The sequence below is a fragment of the Eleutherodactylus coqui genome, chromosome 4 (assembly GCF_035609145.1).
Source record: "Eleutherodactylus coqui strain aEleCoq1 chromosome 4, aEleCoq1.hap1, whole genome shotgun sequence".
Lineage (NCBI taxonomy): Eukaryota > Metazoa > Chordata > Amphibia > Anura > Eleutherodactylidae > Eleutherodactylus > Eleutherodactylus coqui.
In genome coordinates, this window is record NC_089840.1 from 255,071,900 (window position 1) to 255,092,765 (window position 20,866).

The 20,866-nt window shown below is 42.9% G+C and overlaps 1 protein-coding gene across 4 annotated transcripts in view; it reads right to left on the reverse strand.

The window, feature by feature from the left end:
• DNMBP (dynamin binding protein) overlaps positions 1 to 20,866 on the reverse strand; it is a 141,269-nt gene that overhangs the window by 27,641 nt on the left and 92,762 nt on the right. Inside the window, exon 1 of one of the 4 annotated variants that reach the window (XM_066601128.1) lies at positions 14,931 to 16,565. The exons of the other annotated variants lie outside the window; for them this stretch is intronic. Coding sequence (XP_066457225.1) covers positions 14,931 to 16,377 — 1,447 coding nt within the window. The 5' untranslated portion in view covers positions 16,378 to 16,565. Of the gene's footprint in view, positions 1 to 14,930; positions 16,566 to 20,866 lie in introns of those variants that run through there. 4 annotated transcript variants of the gene reach the window in all.

Sequence of the window (20,866 nt, forward strand, 5' to 3'; positions counted from 1 at the left end):
AATGCAGTAAATACGGATGCAACACAGGCATAAAAAACACGTATAGACACCAAAAACGCACACATACAGACAAAAATCGCTTATGCCTGATGAATGAGGCCTAATTAGTTAACTACTTAAGAAGCCGTGAACGCATAGCAGGTTAATGAGCTGTAAACAACCGTGCTAATTAAGCGTTTAGATGATCCTCGGCAGTTCCTCACATGTTCCTGCATGAGAACGACCAGAAACTGGAGCAGCAAATACTACGGATAATTACTGTTTACCAACATATCCATCCGAGGGCAATTTCAGAGATCGACTCGCCGCAAACCGCAGCAGTACAAGTCAGATACATGTAACAGGCTCATTATGGGGGAGACTGATGCGAGGGATCACACAGCCGGTATTTGTAAGGTCTCGTTATGGGAGTACACTAATGTGCAGAAGGCTGGAGTTATTCTTCCATGACGCAAATCTGCAGCATTCACGCCCATGTGAACATACCGCAAGGTGTAAAAACCTCAGCAAATTCAGTTTTTGCAAGATTCCATATTATGCAATTCTGTGCTGGAAAAAAGGTCTAAAAATAAACATAAATGTGAAACAGAAACAAAAAGTATCTAAACATAGAAAGTTACATTGTAACAAAAATAGATATAATAGAAGCCTACTCTCACTCTCTGAGTAGACTGATACTTTCGGCATTCTGCATTCACTAATTACATTTACAATTACTAATGTTTGAAACTATGGGCATGGGAGCACAGCAGGGGGGAGGGGCAGATAATGTGGAGGCGGGGCAACAATTCCCATCCATTGTATCCCCTGGATACAGTCTTGAACTTGTGCAAAGTTCTGCAGCTCATCTCATCCCCATCCCCCATTATTTCCCACCCTGAGTAACCTGCTGCTGAAATCCCTCCCAGCCCAGGAGAATAACACTGTGATCTACAGAATGAATTCTGCTACTTCGCTGCAGAGGAATTTGAGGGAAACTTTACTTTTCCAACCTGTCAATGATTATACATATGCTGGAAACTGATTCTTGAGGCCGGGTCGGGAAATAATTACTTGTTCTCATACAGATAATAAAATTCCCCGCACGTACCTTTGTGAATTAGTCCTCTCATTGCCCAAGGCCCGCCATCCCCTTGAACACAGTTAAACCCCCCTTAGTATCATCTCTGCAGCAAGAACAATAGAGAAGGGGGGAAAAAGCCTGGAGGCAAGGATTTAGGTTGGTGTCTATGGGAGACCCTCTGGTTATATCAGTTTAGTCTCTAAGGTCTCTATATGCAGTGTCTAAAAGCCATTGCCTTCAATGGCTTCGTTCACATGCATGTCTTTGGCGCGCACATTTCGGCCATGCAAAAAAGATTTTTCGTACCAAAAGGTAGAAGTCAATGCGGGTGTGTAAATGTGCATGCAATATGCAAGGAGATGCGTGAAATTCTACATAATTCCACTGGAAAAAGAACATATATGAAACTAATTAGCCATTTCAAACTTATTTGTTTGCCACACAGATGAACATGCCATGCAGGAAGAAAAAGTACAGTGAAATACATGCACAAAAGGCGTTCATAGCGTAAAAAAGTTATGTTAAGGTGTGCGTAATTGCGCTTATGCTCACATGAAGCCAGCCTAACAAAAGTATCTCACTTTCATTGTACCTCCTAGTGCCTTTTTAAACTCTTTACCACCGACTATAATGGGGTCCGCCCAGCTTCCATCCCACCCTTTGGGACATTTTAAAGGACAAAATAGTGCAGCTTGCTATGCTAATCTGTTCCCATTTTGTGCCAAATCTACAATGGCGGACAAAGGCTAACAGAGGGGATTGTAAATTCTTATTCACACAAGGCAATAGCATAATGCCCTATTCACATCTTAACCCTTTCCAATCCACTGTCTGACCACTGAAGACATTATGATTTAAGGCTGTACAGCTCCGATGTTGGAAGACGTCCGTCGGGGTTCTCTTACTGTATATTGCCAGCCTCTCTGCTGTCGGAGCCTATCCACCGTGTCACGTCATGCAGTACTGGCTTTAGCCAGCATATAGCGCCGTTGTGTAACGGCAGAAAAAGAGTACGCCCCCTAGGAAAACCAGGATACAAATTGGATTGGAAAGGGTTAAGTGCAGAACCGGCACAACATCCCAGATGAAATAACACAGCATGCTGCACTATTTTGCCTGGGAAAAGACCGGTCAGAATACCAGAAGCCAGATGGACCACTTTAAAGTCAATGGAGTCCATCAGTTGGAATTCGAGTCAAGCATGTGCCAGATCCAGCAGTTACGGTATCTTTATTGCTCAGAGGATGGAGCCGAACAATGGAAATAGACCGAAGCTGCAGGGCACAGATGTGAACGGGGTCTAAACTCCTGGCTTCTCCATGTCTGGCAATTTTTACAAATTTGACCTGGTGCGTTTCGGTGGAGAGGATAGTCGCTCCTATATTGAAGGATGGTATGGAAGTGGGCTGATAATGAGAGAATGGTAGAAGGAGCAGGAATTGGAGTGATGGCATCCACGGGTGGTTCCGAGCAAAGTCTCTGTCTCAGAGCTTTCCACCCACGATGTATGGCACATGGAGGGGAGGTATATTAGGATGAAACGAGACCACATTAGGTGATATGATTTACCAACAATAGAAACTTTAATGCCAACAGCGTCTCATTCTTGGTAAATGGCAGAAGTCGAACTTGTGAGGCAGCATGGGGATCACGGTCTTGCAGATGGCAACACATGGTGCCCTTAGTGCCGCCTTAATATGGACCTATGTGGACTCCATACAGGTTGTAAGAATGGATAGCTTCCTACAATAATTTATTCTGAAAGAACCCAAGTTCTACACGGAGTACAACCCCCTCATACACCAACAAAACAAAGTCATCTGAAGGTTACAGAGCATTAGATCTTTTATAGCCGCAATGTAATATTGGACAACTTGAGAGAAGACGATGACATAAGGTCTGACATTACTTAGTGGCTTGTTTTAGGGAAAATACTTTTTCATATTTTTACTAGCAACATGAAGCATGCCAAAAATCAGGAAAACAAAGTTGTCCGAAGGCCTCCAAACTTTCGAATTTTGTAGTAGTGAAACAAGAAGGCAGAGCTGACTGAATACGTTTTTCATTGTGGCAGATTTCGTAGTTGTGAAAGTTCCCTTTACAAAAAAAAAAGGATTTGCGGGAACGTTAAACACCATCATTGTTGGGGTCACCACACCTCGTGCGATGGAGGACAATGTGTGTCATTCCCCAGAGGGGATTTGAAGTCACAGACAATGCAGATCAGTCAATCACGTCTGTGGAGGTTCATGAGGAAAGTCAGACGTATTTTTGAACAATCCCATTTCTTATGGTTTATGAATCTCCCCCCTCTTCAATGTACAGAAACTAAGAAACCCTATACAGATTTTGATATTGATTCTAGTACAGATCTGCTGCGGATTTCACATCTTCAACTTAATTAAAAGAGTGAAATCTGCTACAAATGTTTCCACTGCTGAAAATCTGCCACGTAGGAACAAGTCTTATTTCGGTGAAAAGGCTGTGGGGAACGTTCCCAAATACCAGATCACCTCCACACTTAAAAAATGGATCGCCAATAGAAATGAGCGAACCTACTCGTTTAGGGCGATTTCGCACTCGAGCAGCGCTTTTTTTGAGTAACTGACTACTCGGACGACAAGATTCGGGGGGCGGCGTGGTGGAGCGGGGGGTAGCAGTGGAGAACAGGGGGGAGCTCTCTCTCTCCCCTCCCCCCCCCACTCCCCTCTGCAACCCCCCGCTCACCCCCGGCGCCCCCCTGAAAAACACCCGATCCGAGTACGTTCGCTCATCTCTAATCGCCAACAACATAAAAAGTTGCCATTTATATCCAGCGATCTAATATTCAAAATATTGGTTCACCTTTGGTTTAAGGTCAATAAGTGTCTTGTACCGCAGCAGCTTGAGGCTGCGGGTTAATGCTATGCAAATTTAAGGCCGCGTGTAATATTACCTGAAAGTATCTCAAGTAAACATGGAAATCCTTAGCAAGCAAAATCACATGCTTTACATACAGTATACACCGGCAGCTGATGTGTACAGCAAAATCACAACCATAGCTTTATACGTAGTATGCCCGATAAACTATTAAAGTCAGCTGAGCATACAAATTGTTTCAGTGGGTGGAGAGGAGATAAGCAAACATGATCACACCTCTAGCACTACTTATTGGCTAGGAATACTACAGATTGAACAGGTGAAAATACCGTCAAGGAGACCACAACCGCTATCATAAGGCAGCTCTTGATTTGGAGGACCGAACCTGTATTGGCCATTCACTGGAATGGCTAACTTGTAATGCCTTTTTTTTCCTGTAGTGGCCACTGCAGAGGAATGACATGACCAGCCACAGCTTCCTGACAGTGATAACCGTTTCTGAAGTTGGTCCTGCAGCAATCATCTGATCTCCAAGCTGGTTATAATTTAAAAAGAGGTCGTCATGATAAGAGAACCCCTCCCTACACAATGCCTTAGTAACTCAGAGGCTTTGCAAATGAAGACTCATGCCAGCCAGCGAGGAGTGGATTTGCAAGGCCAAGTCAAGGTTCCTTTAAGGCCCTTATACACTGGCCGGCAGATCGTCCCACGTAAGGGCACCCTTGCGCTGCTTGATTTGCACCGTGTAATTGGCAATGATCAACGAGATTGGCGCTTGTTTGTCTGGCCTTCGCACAGGCCAATTCAAACTTAGCGTGGATGAATGACCATTCATGCAATGGTTCGACCCCCACAGAATATCATCGCTATTGGCAGCACTTCCCCCAATCACACAGGGGGGGTTATACTGCAGAGATTGAGGTTTCTTTTACTCTGCACAGAATATACGATCAGCCAACAAATGAGCAGTTGTCACCACAGAGCTTCCTGGGACAGAAGTGTCCAATGCTTAGTTGCCCTTCTCAATCCATATAGAAGGCAAGTCCAACCTTCCTAATAACCCTTCCTAATATTCCACTAGTTAGAAGCCCTATGGAAAAAGGGGTATTAAGCCTACCTGATCTGCCCCATACAGGGGCTACTTATATTGTACTTGATGTATACAGAATAACTCTATTGCATTAGCCAGTGCTTCAAACACATGTGGAATATTCATTGCAGTTTCAGACTGGCAAGAATGGTTGTAAAATATGCTCCAGCTCATTCACTTGGTCACAACGACCTTTCAGCCACTAAATGTTATTCTGACAATTGAGCAATAAACTTTTTTTCCCCTTCATATCACAATATGGGTTCACCTTTGAACACCTTGTATAATACAGTTACACTTGTTTTGTAGTCCAGAGCTGTACTCTCAATTCTGCTGCTTATCATTGAAATCCACCAACAAGCCTATAGTGAGACAACCCAGAAAAAGCTTAGCTGCGCTCAAGTAACGCAGTGTTAAAGTTTGTCTAAAGGCCCTTTAAGACACAACGATTTTCGCTCAAAAATCGCTCCAAGCCGTCTTTTGAGTGATAATCGTTGTCTAACTGCACTGACATCGTTGTGTCTAACTGTACTGACATCGTGCAGTTTTCTTTTAGCCATCGCTGATCGCTGATCTTTCAGCATGCTGAAAGATCAGCGATCAGTTATCAGGAATTCACAGCGGGATACAGCTGATACTATTGTTTCAGCTGTATCCCGCTCCCTGAAGACAGGCTGGGATTGAAGAACAGAGCGGTCCAGCTGTGTTCTTCATACCCCGCTCGGGTGCTCCGAGCAGAGAACAGCTGGATGCAGAAGACAAGCGGGGCCACCCCGCTTCTCTTCTGCATCCCTCACTCGGTACGCTCAGAGCAGGGAACAGCTGGATGCAGAAGACAAGTGGCCCAGTTTGTCTTCTGCATCCCCCGCTCGGAGCACTTAGCTGTATAACAGCCGGGCGCTCCGAGCGGGGAACAGCTGGATGCAGAAGACAAGCGGCCCTGCTCGCCTTCTGCATCCCGGTTGGAGTGCAATGTGATCGCTCAACGTTTGAGCGATCACCTTACAAAAACCACACAACGATTATCGCTCAAAAATCGCTCAAAAGTTGCTTTCAAGAAAGCCTTTAGAATAGTGAGTGCAGCTCTGAAGTATAATACAGGATGTAACTCAGGATCAGTACGGGATAAGTAATGTATGTACACAGGGACTCCACCAGCAGAATAGTGAGTGCAGCTCTGGAGTATAACACAGGATGTAACTCAGAATCAGTACAGGATAAGTAATGTATGTACACAGTGCCTCCACCAGCAGAATTGTGAGTGCAGCTCTGCAGTATAATACAGGATATAACTCAGGATCAGTACAGGATAAGTAATGTAATGTAAGTACACGGTGACTCAGATTTTATCTATTTTCTGTTATAAAATGCCGTTCAAAAATAGAAAATAGGCGTTATCGTTTGCATATTGAATGCATCCATAGGAAATCAATAGAGCTTGATACCCTCTTTATAAATACCATGCCATAGTCCATGCATCCATACTATATTAAAGTGTATGTGGAAGATGATGCATTATGGGACTTGTTTTAATGAAGGTGATAAAATCAGAAATTTACAACCATTATCTGGTACGACATTGTAAAATGAGCACACTAATAATGTGACCTGTGGATATAAGCACTGTCATCATCTTATCTCAAGGCCCAGCAGCAAAGCTATGGATATAGAGGAACGCAGACAGCAATGTAGCCCCAACCTTCAATCACCTACTTAGGATAACTTGGGCTGTCACACAGATATCCTACAGATCACAAAAAGCTAAACATTAAATGACCGTCAATCTGATCTCTCACTTCTGGAGAGATGAGGATGCAAACAAAGTGTAGAGTAATTGCAAGAGTGAGCAGACAAGAAATGGCCTTCTTAACCCCTTCCAATCCAATTTTGGATTCAGGGTTTCCTAAAAGGCTTTCTCTTTTTGCTGTTATACAACGGTGCCATCTGCTGGCTAAAGCCAGTGTGTGTGCGCCAGAGAGGCTCCGACAGCGGAGTGGCTGGCAATAGACGGTAAGAATACCCTGTCGGATGTCTTCTGACATTGGAGCTGTATAAGCTTCAATCAGAATGTAGGAAGATGTCAGACAGTGGATTCAAAGGGTTAAATGGGATGACTATTGTTCAGATTCTCATGCTCCCGCGGAATTTGAATGATAATAGTCTAGTGTAATTGCATGCGGCGACTGAAGGAGGCGCTGTTCAGTGTAAACAGCAGTCGTAGACTTTTCAACAACTGTCTGCTAGTGTGAATGTTATGGTGTGTGTTCTAAAGGAGGCTTCAAACAATGATGCGAACAAGACCTTCATTATCGCTGAACACCAGGAACCAGAGCGGGCGATTAACCACTAATGTAACCAATACTTATACAATGTAACTACTCATAAGAGAAATCTATAATGCCCAAATTGTGTAATATGCTGTCTATATTCCACATAGCATATCGGACCATGTGTACTAGTTTTCAGAGATTCCTAAAGCCCATTAATATTACATTTCATCACAGCTGATACGTTCCTTGCGGCTCTGGTGACAGGAGGTCCCATGCGGGGAAGTAACTAGTGCACCTTTTGTACTCTTTCCCTAAAGAAAGTGATAATATTACCCAGGAACTCAGAGCAGCTTTTGTTTGGAGTAAAGAAGAGCCCAGAGACTTACAATGGAAAGTTATTAGTTGGCTCTCAGGGGACTTCATCCCTCTGCACATGGCTATATGATACAATGACTGAAGATTAAAATTTCAAGATTACATTGAAAGCTCGCTCAGACACAATAGAATAATGAAAAACGGCAAAGATGGAGCTTTAAAGTCCATCTGGAGCCAAGTATGAAATTGAAGGTGGCCTCTTGTTAATGCAAATCCATAGAGAACTGAAAAACGTTCACCAGTGGTTGTGCATCAAGGTCAGGGGACCCCAAAGACAGCATATAAAACAGTTCCCTTTTAGATTCTTTTTGACCATCATGCTCCTAAAACACTCTGACAAGGAGGTCCTGGCTCACAAAGATCTAGGAACCAAATCAGACCCTTCCAGGGGCAATAAGGACATCCACAGACTACATCTGGAGACCATTGAAAAAGTTAGGGACCAGCAACACATTTTTAGGTGCACTGGCTACTTTGCTCCATGGACCTCACTTAGCACCTTCTGAAGCACCAGCCTCAAGGCTGAAGACATACTTTCTAGACCCACTGGATCCCAGAGCCTAGATGTCTTTTGAGGTGTGCAGTCATCTGAAAATAGTGGATATTTTGTTCTAAAGTGTTGGAGAAAACATCTGCAAGTAATGGATCCTAGACCTTCACCTTTTACTTAAGAAGACTCATCTCAATAGAAAAGACAATTATGTTTGGAGGGGTTGGGGAGAAGAGGAAAAGAGCCACCAGCAACAAGATTGCTGGAGACAATCAAAGATAAGAACATTAAGAAGCTTAAAGACTTAAGGCACCTATATACATTAGATAAGTGTTGGCCAAAGCCACCAATTTCATGAGGAGTGGCCAACCATCTAATGTGTATTGAGGTATCCCAAGAATCATCTAATGACAGATGTCAAGAGAAAGAAGTTGGATGGATTTCAGGATGCAAAATCCTTTAGATCTAACAGGAGATAAGCTGCCACTTGAGGAGTAGTCAGCAGCTTACTACCCGCTTCCCATTGAAAGCACATTTCCTTCAATTCTTGTACATTAGGAAGAAGCAATGTGACAACTATGGAAATATTTAGGCTAGTGTCTGTAACAGGCAAGTATTGACAATAAACCGTGAAAGTGATGGACCCTCCCATTATAAAGGTAATGAAGTATCTAGATAACCAAAGTACAATTCACACCATAAACCTGGTCATATCCTGAAGCAGTTTTAGCATAGAAGATAAGATGCACCAAGACAGTCATTGACCTTTCATAAGTGTATTTCAGCCAACAGTTGAAGTTGCAAATTTCCGCATTCACAAGGTGCTCTTGGTCTATCAGTCCCATAGACATTAGATTGGCAAACATGAAATGTATATGGCCAGCAGTAGTGTATCCTCCTAAATAATCCTGAGCTCTACTACCACACTATGGACCAGCTGTGTGATGAATTGTCATGAGAGTTGGGTCTTGATTAAGATTTTGCATGGAGGCCTAGAGGTTACAAGCTGCTTCACTGATAAGCATACCGTGTTTCCCTGAAAATAAGACCCTGTCATATTAATTTTTGCCCCAAAAGAGGTCCTAGGTCTTATTTTTAGGGAATGTCTTATACTTACCTAGCAGTCTGGGTCCAGGTCCCTCCCACTGCTGTCTGGAGCTCTGACATGTGAGCCACGGCATGATTGGCCAATTCATAAATTCTGCGTTCACAACGCGATGGCTGAAGATTGGCTAAGCATCGGTCAAAGAACCAATCAATGCAGCACTCGATGAACCAATCACAGCCATCACATTGGTTCTCGAGCACTGCTCAGCCAATCAATGCAGCGCTCGATGACCCAATCAGAGCCATCACTTCCTGCAGGTGGGATTTATTAATCCCGTAACAAGGAAGTGATCTTCTGTGGGTGGACGAGGACTGCAAGAACCGCGTCGGAGCTCCGGAGAGCAGCGTCAGGGACCGGGACTGTACCAGCTAGGTGACGTATTCTTTTTTAATGTAATGCAGCTAGGGCTTATTTTCGGGATAGGGCTTATATTTCAAGACCCCACGAAAATCCCCCCAAAATCAGGGTAGGCCTTATTTTCAGGGTAGGTCTTATTTGTGGGGAAACAGGGCAGGTGTAATAGTATCACTGTGTCAATGCATAAACAACTAGAGCCAAAGTAACAGGATATTCAGATGTAGCAGGCATGTTGTGTTTTCCTGCTGCAACATCACGGCAAAACGCTATTACTTTTACAAAATCATGGCAAAACCATAGCAAAATGCCAAGGTTTTTAAGTAGTTACAGTAGAAAAAAAGTGACATGACTGCTAGTTCTGAATATATCCCAAAAGCAACAAATGTCCGTGATAAATTGAGGAAATCTGGCATTATGTACGACTTCCTAATCTGAACTTGTCTCACCGGTATCATTCCTCATTCCTGGTCAATTAGACTTGCTGGAAGGCAGAAAGTATGTGACAATTGCAGGTTGCTTGCCCAAAACAAGAATGTATCATTCCATATATGTGAGACACAACAGCCCTGTATGACTGCAGACTCCCACGATGGCAAAAAGTCTTGTATCTAGAAGGTGGGGTTATTTATAACACCGCTACAGTCGCAGGAAAAAGTAAGTGAACCCTTTGGAGTGACCTGGATTTCTGCATTGATCACTAGTAATTGTAGTCGGTTATCCAGCTCACAATTATAGTCAAACACGAGGTAACTAATAACAGGCTGTTGTACCATTCATGTCTTTTACCGAGCAATCATCCACATTGTATGGAGGAAAAGTAAGTGAACCTTTGAGTTAATGTGTTCTCTAAGAGCTAACTAGCAAAAAGTGTTTCAATAAAGGAGATGTGAAATCCACACTTCCAAGGTGTTTGTCAATTACATCAAGGCACACAAAGCCTGGTTACTGACAGATCCGTTTTCTTCAAGAGAGATTGGTTTGTGCGAACTGCGCCGCAAAGTCAAATACTTCCAGAAGACATGTAAGGCCTCCTGTTCACGGGCAATATGTCACTCTGTTATCCGCGGCGATAACCTAACTGCGGGTAACGCAGTGCACACTTCCCAAAGAGTTAGCTATGGAAAGCACAGCCTGATATCCACGAGCGGAGAATCATAGCGATTCTCTGCTAGTTTCGCGCAAATCGCGATAAGCCTATCTATCAGATATGTTCATCATGGAGACCTGTCAGTTCTTCCCCCTGCACCCCGCGGCGGAATTTCGCTAGTGATATTCCGTCACGGCCATGGACAGGCAGCCTTACAGAGATGCATGAAGCTGGAAAGGCTACAAAAGTATGACTAAAGACCTGACTATTTGTGTAGATGACCCCTCTGGCAGTGGCTTATCTCCCATCCAAACAAAGGCTCCTTCTTCCCTCTTACAAACCCCTGACATCTGCTGTCAGGAGAACATCATATACATTACATAGTCTGTGGGTTCGGCTCAGTTTTGTCTAGTGTGTGTGGATGACCTTATTCTCGCTGCACTACTGTCACATGGATAACAAAAAAGTATATGTAACACATGCACATGCCGGGTCCTCCAGAGCAAGAAGCACTCATTGTAGTCCCCATCTGCTCTGGCTCAAGTCAAAGTGTGCTGCAGGTTAACGAGCCGGCTCCAATTTAATATAGAATTGCATAACTTGTAATTCCTTAAAGGAACACCCAGACAAAACTCAAACAATGTCTATGTCATGCTCCGCCCCCTCAGGACCTGCAATCGGCATAACAGCATCAGTCTTGCCTCGACTGTTCCTGTAAACAATCATTATGACTTCATTTTTGTTTTGCCATTTATGTTAGTGTAATTCGCTGCTTTATAAGCGGTTTATTGTGAATGGCAATCTTCCTTTTGCTGAAATACTCCCCAGGGCTACAGCGGAGTATAAAAATATCTTGATGCCAATGAAGCATTTTATTGGACTGCTCTCACATATAGCAAGTGATGGTAACAATACGGCTATATTAGGGGAATGATACTCATGTAACAGTGTTGTATGTTCTCCAAGGCTAAACTAACACTTCCATACACTAACCCAAATCTCCTATGGAACAAGAAAAAGTACAAGTATTTCTCAATGGTCCTATTAACATCAGTCCTATGAAGATACCATATAGGCGAGTGTCATACTGCTTTACATTAATGCTATAATTACAGCCTGAAATAAACAGTCTTAACGATCACATTCTCTTAAAAGGCGTCCATTTTTTTTCCCAATGACTAATTAGCAAACATTTACAAGCTGCATGCTTGTCAAGGGTGAGGTGACACCTGCGCAGATGACACAGTAAAGCACAACAGAACAACCATCTACTGAATATGAAGGGTTGAAATTTTCCTGCCCAGAATCTAGTGTAAAAGGCTAAAGGCCCTTTTACATGGACCGTAAATTGGTCGCTGTATAGAGCGGTCATCGACAAAGTATGTCAACCAGCGCTCATTCACTGCTGTTCACACATGGCAGAAGATAAGCACTATCGAGACAAGCTATCATTAATAGAGCTGTCATTGATTGGTTGGTTAGTCATCTATCCATTCGCATGGGGAGATGTGCGGTCGACCCATGAGCGATTTCATGCTTGCGTAAATGAGATCAGTCAAGAATGGGTGTTTCCCGAATTGGCTGATCCGTTGCACATTCACACAGGCCGAAGATCAGTTGACACTGCGGACAGGCCACGGATTCTGTGGGAAAGCATGAGTTTGGGAAAAAAAATATGTACTGTGCATGTGCGCCGGCCGGCACTTCTGCACACATCCACAGTACAGAAAAAAGAAGACCCGGACAGCTATGCAGGGTCCTTGGCCGCGGGCAGCGTCGGAGTCTGCTGTGGGCTCCCGCATGCAGAATCCGACCCGCCCGTGGACATGAGGCCTAAATGTTCATTGTTCAATCATTGGCCGTGTTTAAACTGATTGTTTAGTTTCAACGATCCAATGATTACCTGAACGATAATCAGGGCAATGATCCCAAGACCACCAAGGCTTAGTTTCAGAAGAAGTCCTGCAAGATTCTGGAGTAGCCGTAAGACCTGCCTGATTTAGACCTCATAGAACATCCTCGAAGGGATATGAAGAAAACAGTTGCAGCACGCAAACCCAAGAATATTAGTGAACTGGAGGCCATTGTCCATGATGAATGGGCTAAGATTTGTTAGGCGGTTGTCATTAAAGTGGCATTTTGTGGTGAATTTGAAGACACCACTTGTTACATTAGTAGCGTTTAGTTTTTAGATTGTTCTCGTTTGATTGTTTTTTGCTGAAAGTTTGTAAAATTTGCAAATAAACCTAATTCACATTGGAGGGGGGGGGGGGGCGGGATAATTTTGATTGCAACTGTATATAATTCCTATGCTTCGATGTAATTTTCTGCTCCATTTTCCCCACAAAGTTCACTTCGAACTGAATGTCTGATCTACAATCTGAAAATCAGTCCATAGCACCGCCCTTTGGCAAACATTGCATGATGCAACCTGACAGCTCCACTCTGCGATTACAAAGAAAGTTGGAGATGGAAAGGAGGAGTTGGTGAAAGTATGTCAGGCGAGGGGGAGGAGGGGTGAGAGGTGAAGTCGAGGGGAGATTATTAATTTTGTTGGGTGGAAAGAAAACACAGATTTGCTTAGATCCGCACAATGATTCTCTAGGAAGAGTAAAGCTACATTGCTGCATGGAATAAAGGAGTGGGCTCTAAGATTCTTGTTAGCCAATACATAAAGAGTTAAAATCAAACTGTACAAATCCAAACATTCTGCCATGTTGGGAATTGTAGATCCATATTGCTTACTACAAAGTCTTCTAAACTTTAACAATGGGCCCTAATACAGCAGGGCTCTAGAGGACCAGCCGAAGATCGCCCTATTTGGAGATGACTTTGGAGCTAATGACTTGCCACTGGGGTCTGTTACTTATTGGAGGACTCAGAAATAACTACTTATTAGGTGTTGCGGATGATCCGTCCTGTGTGTACCAGGATGACACTGATTACAATGTAATAAAAGGTGGATGTGCACATGTTCTGTATAGATGGAGGTGGGACCTTGGAACTGCCATTTCATCCAGCCTTGCTTTTCCAACCCCAGCCAGTGTGCGGCAGTAGAGAGCCACTGCTCATAAGCGTAGAGAAAGATGAAGTTTTCCAGCAACTCTGACAGCACAAAAGACTTACTGAAATGCTGAAAGACGTCTTTTATGCTGTCTGACTTGCCAGAAAACTTTCATCTTCTATATCTCCTGGTGGTTCCAAGAAACCCCAGTCCAATGCTAAACTACAGAGAAATAACCTCAGGGAGCTCTATAACAGCCTCCAAACTGGTTGTCACTCAGCTTTCCCCAAAACTGATCACTAAGAGCCTCTGTGCAAGCTGTAATAGTAGCTATGTGGGTTGTGAGCTCTCTGAGAACCAAATATAACAGCAGGACAGAAGAAGACAACTTAATTTTTTCTTCTTTGAGGAAACCCCAAAATATCTCAATAAATTGGACTACCATGTGAACACGGACCATTAAAAGAAAACATATCTGCAAGTGCTGGATCGTTTGTGCTAACTGCACAGCAATGTTAACAATATCTACCCACACCTATCAGAGTAAACCTGAAATACCACATGCCACCAGCTTAGCAAATAACGCGACTTGGAAATGCAACTGGAAACACAAATATCGTCCACTTCTAAAGGTTAACCACAACTGAAATGAGCAAATATGATCAGTGTTCTCCTGACCAGGAAAGCTGCAACATGCGCTAGTATATTACAGGCTGAATGTACACAGGGATATAGTGGGGTTGTCTTCTCAAAGAAGGGGCCATTATGTATAGGCTATAAGACAAATCCAAAAAGACTGTTCTGGACCATGGATGGTCTTTTGGAGATGCTCAACTGTAAATGCTATAACTTAGCAGAAAAGTGAAAGCTTTCACAAGTAGGACTAAAATACTATAAAAAGGACTCATGCACATGGCTGGTAAAGGTCTCAGATTTTTAAGAGCCCATATAGGGTCACCATAGACGTGTGTAAGGTCTCTGGTTTACCAACATATGCCTTAGTATTTATCTGGCACACTCAAATACACTACCGATACCTCCATACACATGCAGTCCAACAGAGCTTGTATGGGAGCCCACATGAAACTGGACAGCCGCCATTAAATTTCCCATCCAGGCCCTTGTTAACTGCCCTGCAGGCTCCATGCTCAGAACTCTGTTTTGGGCATGAGCCCTAAAAGGTAGAAAGAGATTCCCATGTTAAGGTAAATAATAAAAAAAAAATACCTTGTTTTTTCTTCCGGTTTTGCACAAATTCTGAATGGCGTAGACTGCTAGGAGCCGTCCTTCTGTAAATGCTATTCCGTTTCATAGAATGTGTACTAGACGCTAATTCCGCTTTCCTTTGAGTTGACTGATCGGTACTTTGAGGTCTCCCACCAGAACTGTCATCTCCATGGTTATTATAATCCTCATCTGTAGAAGACCCATGTCTTGACCTCTGATTTAAAGGGTCATCAAACTCATGATACCCATCACTCCTCTCTGGTCTGCAATGAGAAACTTGAGCTAAATCAGTAATCCTCTGATCTTCCCAAGAGCTTCCATATTGGTCTCTTTTGAGTTTTAGCTGTTCATCAGAATTCTTAAACCCATCGTAATCCCTATATGGATCATCCATTGCAATTCTGTCCACGTAGTCTTCCTCTAGATCATCGCTGTTAAGATAAAGATCAATTTCTTTTGGAGGATTGTACTCAAAATCATAAGCCATTCGTTTACCCGTAGCAGTAGGCTCAGCCTCAAAATCCAAAGACCGACTTCGGTTATAGGTTTGGTCCTCAACGTACTGCTCTACCAACCCTTGATCATCAATGGCATCAATAGAATCACAATCCAAAGGTAAGAAGTCATAACGCCGTGAGGTGGTCTTCTTGGAATTGCCTGTTGGTGCGGGTTCGATTTTATCCCTTTTGTAATCCATGGAGTCCCTCTCGGAGGGTCTACATCTACTATTTGAAACTTCAGGATACCTAGAAGAACCCATATCCTCACCTCTAATATAATTCGTCCTCCTACAATCCCTTTGGTCATAATCCAACCTTTTTCGATCCATACAACGATCAGGCCTATAATCTCTAACATCTTGGTCGGAGTACCTCTTTTCCAAAGGCTGATGTCTCATTTCAGTTTCATAGCCTCGGTCCACTTTTCTCTGGCGATAGTCCCGATAATAACGATCCTCATTTACAAGCTCATCTGAACAATAAGTGTCATATTTTCTCATATAACGAGCATCCGAGTCTCTGGAGTCTTGACATGAATACCTATAGTCGTCGTAATCATCATGATGGGGTCGCCTTTCTCCATATCGCCCGCCATCATGCCTATATTTAACAGGACTAGTTCTAATGTTCTCCAAAGTATCATAATATCGGTCCATGTTTGTCTTACCCACATAATATTCCTCTTGGGATCTTCTGTAGTCATCATCAGACACTCTGTAGTCCTTGAGCACTTTGTCTTTGGCTTGCCTATCGTAATAATATTGTTCTTTTCTCATTGGCAAACTTCTGTGTTCTTCAGCGTACTGCTGCTCCTGGTATAACCTTTCCTCCTCACGGAGCCTGGGTTTCCCCATGTTCTGGCAGTCTTCATACTCCCAGCTTGGCACACGTAGCTCTCTCGCCTGGGTTCTTGACGTGCGGTAATGTTCATGCTGCAAGGCACACATCCTTGGAAGAGTCTTCCTTTCTTTTACCAGCCTTGCGCTGGCACACAACTACGACAAGTCCATTGTGTGCACATCAACTCGGCGAGAATGCATGAACGCACAATCCACACTGCGAGAAAGAAGTATCCATTGAATGGTCTACTCTCCGGCCACAAAAAGTTGTATCTCCTGAGTTTTCACCATACCTGCAGACACTCCCTTCTCGTAGAAACTCAAACCCTTATACTCCTTTTTCTTCTCTTTAGTCTCAAGCAGCCAATCCACAGATAAGCACTACCTCTCCAACCTGACTCAAGAATTAATTAGTAACTAGTGTCATATGACCACAAACTCTTCGGAGTCCTTGAGTTTCATTGGACACAGCCTTCCCTTATTTACATACGAGGGTTTGGTTTTTCCCAGGCAGCAAAACTGGACAAATTGCTTTGTTATGCTAAACGAGAGACGGAGAAGCAGCTCTGGTATGCTAGACATGAGACTACTACATGAGAAACTATGTAATGCTAATAAAACAGCAAAGCACAGAAACAATCTAATAAACAAAGAAAGGGTAAAGTTTGACTTGCACTAATAAAATTTTTAATTCCGTCTTGATTTGTCATATAGAAACTACATTAAAAACTATAAAACATAATAATACTACAGTATATAAAAAGCAAAAACTAATGAACTAAAGTGATGTCACAGCCAAAAATAAGCGAAGCAACAATATCACTACAATAGCTTTAAAAGCTATCATTTTAGGGATTCGGAGAGTATAAAAGATGCATTTTTTTTACATAAGTTAGGTTTTCTTTCCTATATAGCAGATAATACTAAAAAAGAAAAAAAAATAGAGATTTATTTATAAATGCTTTAGCCCATGTGAACATAGCCAAAATCAAAAATACCCATACCTCTTCAATGCTATCAGATGGACCAGCTCCCAACTCCCCCATATACATGGACGCTCTCCAGGGGGACAGAAGGAGCCTTCTCTATTGGCCTATTGACAGATAAACCGATCCTAGACTGCAGTCTGTGGGTTTCCAATCAATCTTCCACATTCTGGAGATTTCTGGAAGTGCATCGAGGGACTCCAAATGCCTATAAACTTCTCCCAACTGTTCCTCCCCTCTGCCACCAACTTTTCCATAGTCATCACCTCATTTACCTCCCGTATCCACTCCACCGTTGTCGGGATCTTTTGCGTTTTCCAATATCTTGGTATAACTAAGCGTGCGGCTGTTAAAAAGAAATGTACCAGGTAGCATAGACAGGAGCGCTGTCTGCAGGGAGGCAGTAATAGAACTTTTAGTCATTTTCTTGTAAGTGAAGAACACCAAACCTCTAAAGGGCACAATGCTAGGACAGTTCCATCAAATATGCCAAATGGCAGTATTATGTGGGCTTTACATAGTAGTATTGTCTTGGCACTGGTAGTAATTTTTGGCACTATATGGCAGTATTATTTGGGGTCAGTAAGGGAGTATTTTTTAGATGCTGCATATTGTTTTAGCACTATTTTGCGATATTATGTGGGCATTACATGGTTGAGTTGTCCTGGCACTATTAGGAGGCATAATACAGGACGCACATGGCAGTATTGTCTTGGCACTGTAGGGAGATATTATGAGGACTGTACATGGTACAGATGTATTGTCTCAGCTTTAATATTGTGGCGTGCTACATAATTAACTTAAGCAGCTATGATATTTGTGTAGCCGGCAGTTAATAAAAGACAATGGACTATGCAAATAGTAGAAGGTGCCAAATAAACATTCAGTATGTTAAAGAGATGTAACGCGCCAAATGTTAGTTTGGCTGCTGCTGAATCTGTAGTATTGTCTTGGCACTTTATGGTGGTATTATATGGGCACAGTAAAGGAGTATTTGGATGCTGCGAATTGTTTGGGCACTATATGGTGATCCTATGTGGGCTGTAAGTCTCAGAATTAATTATCTTGGCACTATTTGGTGACGTAATGAAAGTTGTATATGGTAGTATTGTTTTGGCACTATATGGCGGTATTTTGTGGGCTGTACATGATAGAATTGTCTTAGCACTATTTGGTGGTATTATGTGGGCTGTACATGATAGAATTGTCTTGGCATTATTTGGTGGTATTATCTGGACTGTACACAATAGAATTGTCTTTCCCCTATTTGGTGGTATTATGTGGGCTGTACATGGTAGTATTGTCTTGGCACTATTTGGTGGTATTATGGGGGCTGTACATGATAGAATTGTCTTGGCATTATTTAGTGGTATTATATGGTCTGTACATGACAGAATTATCTTGGTACTATTTGGTGGTATTATCTAGGCTGTACATAATAGAATTGTCTTGCCCCTATTTGGTGGTATTATGTGGGCTGTACATGGTAGTATTGTCTTGGCACTATTTGGTGGTATTATGGGGGCTGTACATGATAGAATTGTCTTGGCATTATTTAGTGGTATTATATGGTCTGTACATGACAGAATTATCTTGGTACTATTTGGTGGTATTATCTAGGCTGTACATAATAGAATTGTCTTGCCCCTATTTGGTGGTATTATGTGGGCTGTACTTGATAGTATTCTCTTGGCACTATATGGCGGTATTATGTGGGCTGTACATGATAGAATTGTCTTGGCACTATTTGGTGGCATTATGTGGGCTGTACATGATAGAATTGTCTTGGCACTATTTGGTGGCGTTATGTGGGCTGTACGTGATAGAATTGTCTTGGCACTATTTGGTGGTATTATGTGGGTTGTACATTATAGAATTGTCTTGGCACTATTTGGTGGTATTATGTGGGTTGTACATTATAGAATTGTCTTGGCACTATTTGGTGGTATTATGTGGGTTGTACATTATAGAATTGTCTTGGCACTATTTGGTGGTATTATGTGGGTTGTACATGATAGAATTGTTCTGGCACTATTTGGTGGTTTTAAGTTGGGTAAAAGTAGGAGGAAAAACCCCTATCAAATGGCAAGGGGGGAGGCCTTTCCTTAACCCTTTCCAATCCATTGTCTGACCTCTGAAGACATTATGATTTAAGGCTGTATAGCTCCGATGTTGGAAGACGTCCGTCGGGGTTCTCTTACTGTATATTGCCAGCCTCTCTGCTGCTGGAGCCTATCAAACGTGTCACCTCATGCAGTACTGGCTTTAGCCAGGATATAGCGCCGTAGTATAACAGCAGAAAAAGAGTAAGCCCCCTAGGAAAACCAGGATACAAATTGGATTGGAAAGGGTTAATGTCCAAGGCCTAATTCCCTTTAACACCAGACCAGCTTCCATCACCAGATTACTGCTGGATCGGCACTATATACCAACTCTAAAACTGTTCAAGATACAACCCGTCTGTATATTCATGACCAGCAGACACCTCGAGAGACTGACTAGCCTGAACCTGCATTATCAGAAGCGTGTCATCTGCAAGCCTCTAATCACAGCCATGTTCCTGATGTGAACCAACAGCTTTGATTATGTCACAGACCCATGCCAGGAGTTACAGGCAATGTGCCATGCCGGTTGTGTCATCCAGAACGGCGATCTGTACCCTGTGATGTTACATGCCATTCCAGTGAAGGATCACGCAATCACATTTTTACCATCACGTTCCATAAGATACACAAAAGTGATATGGATTTCAAAGTCACATAAGGAAAAGTTTATATACATTCACGAAGCGTATCTTCGTAAAGTCCCCCAGTCTAGTGTCTTGGGAAATTCACTTAAGACTATATCAAGGAATTGCCTACATAATCCCATAGCTGAATGCTATTCATGCAACTGGTGCAGTTAGCCAGTGGAACAACCCAAAGATATAGGCTAGCTAGACTACCAGAAGGCAAGTTATGGGGAATCTGAATGCCCTGTATGGTTCGATAACATTATTTTAGGAAATATCTACTTAAGTAATTTTCTACTACGTTCTTGATTGTAGATTTACACCAATTCTAAACTTTGTACACGCAGAACATACCAACAAATGGCTGGAGCCAGGACTGGCAAGCTCTTCCTATGGCATTCTGTACAGGTGGGCAAACTGCACCTACAATTATTACTACAATTTTGACCCTATGGTGCCCCAAAAACGTACCATCTGAATTTGAGTTTATGCCTTCTTCAATATGGTTTTCCTTACAGGTCCTGTATAAGTGTTCTTCAAGTAAACTCTGCTGTGTATATAAGGGCTAAACTATGGCTCCCAAAAGTCCTGGACAGTCCCATAAAGCGAACCATGAAGAGACAGGTCTTATGCAAATGAGCCCCAAACGGGCATTTCTTGAGACTTTATGGGTAGGCAATGGACAGGGGTGTAGCTAAAGCCTCATGGGCCCGGGTGTAAAAGTTTATCTTGGGGCCCCCCAACTTCTCTTAACCCCTAACTCAAAGGCGTGACCTGAAGCTCCCGGGCCCGAATGCAAAACCTGTCAAAGGGCCCCCAACTATAATGCTTTATTCATAGTACTGGGCTCCCTATACGGAGAAGAAAGGCCTTATGGGGC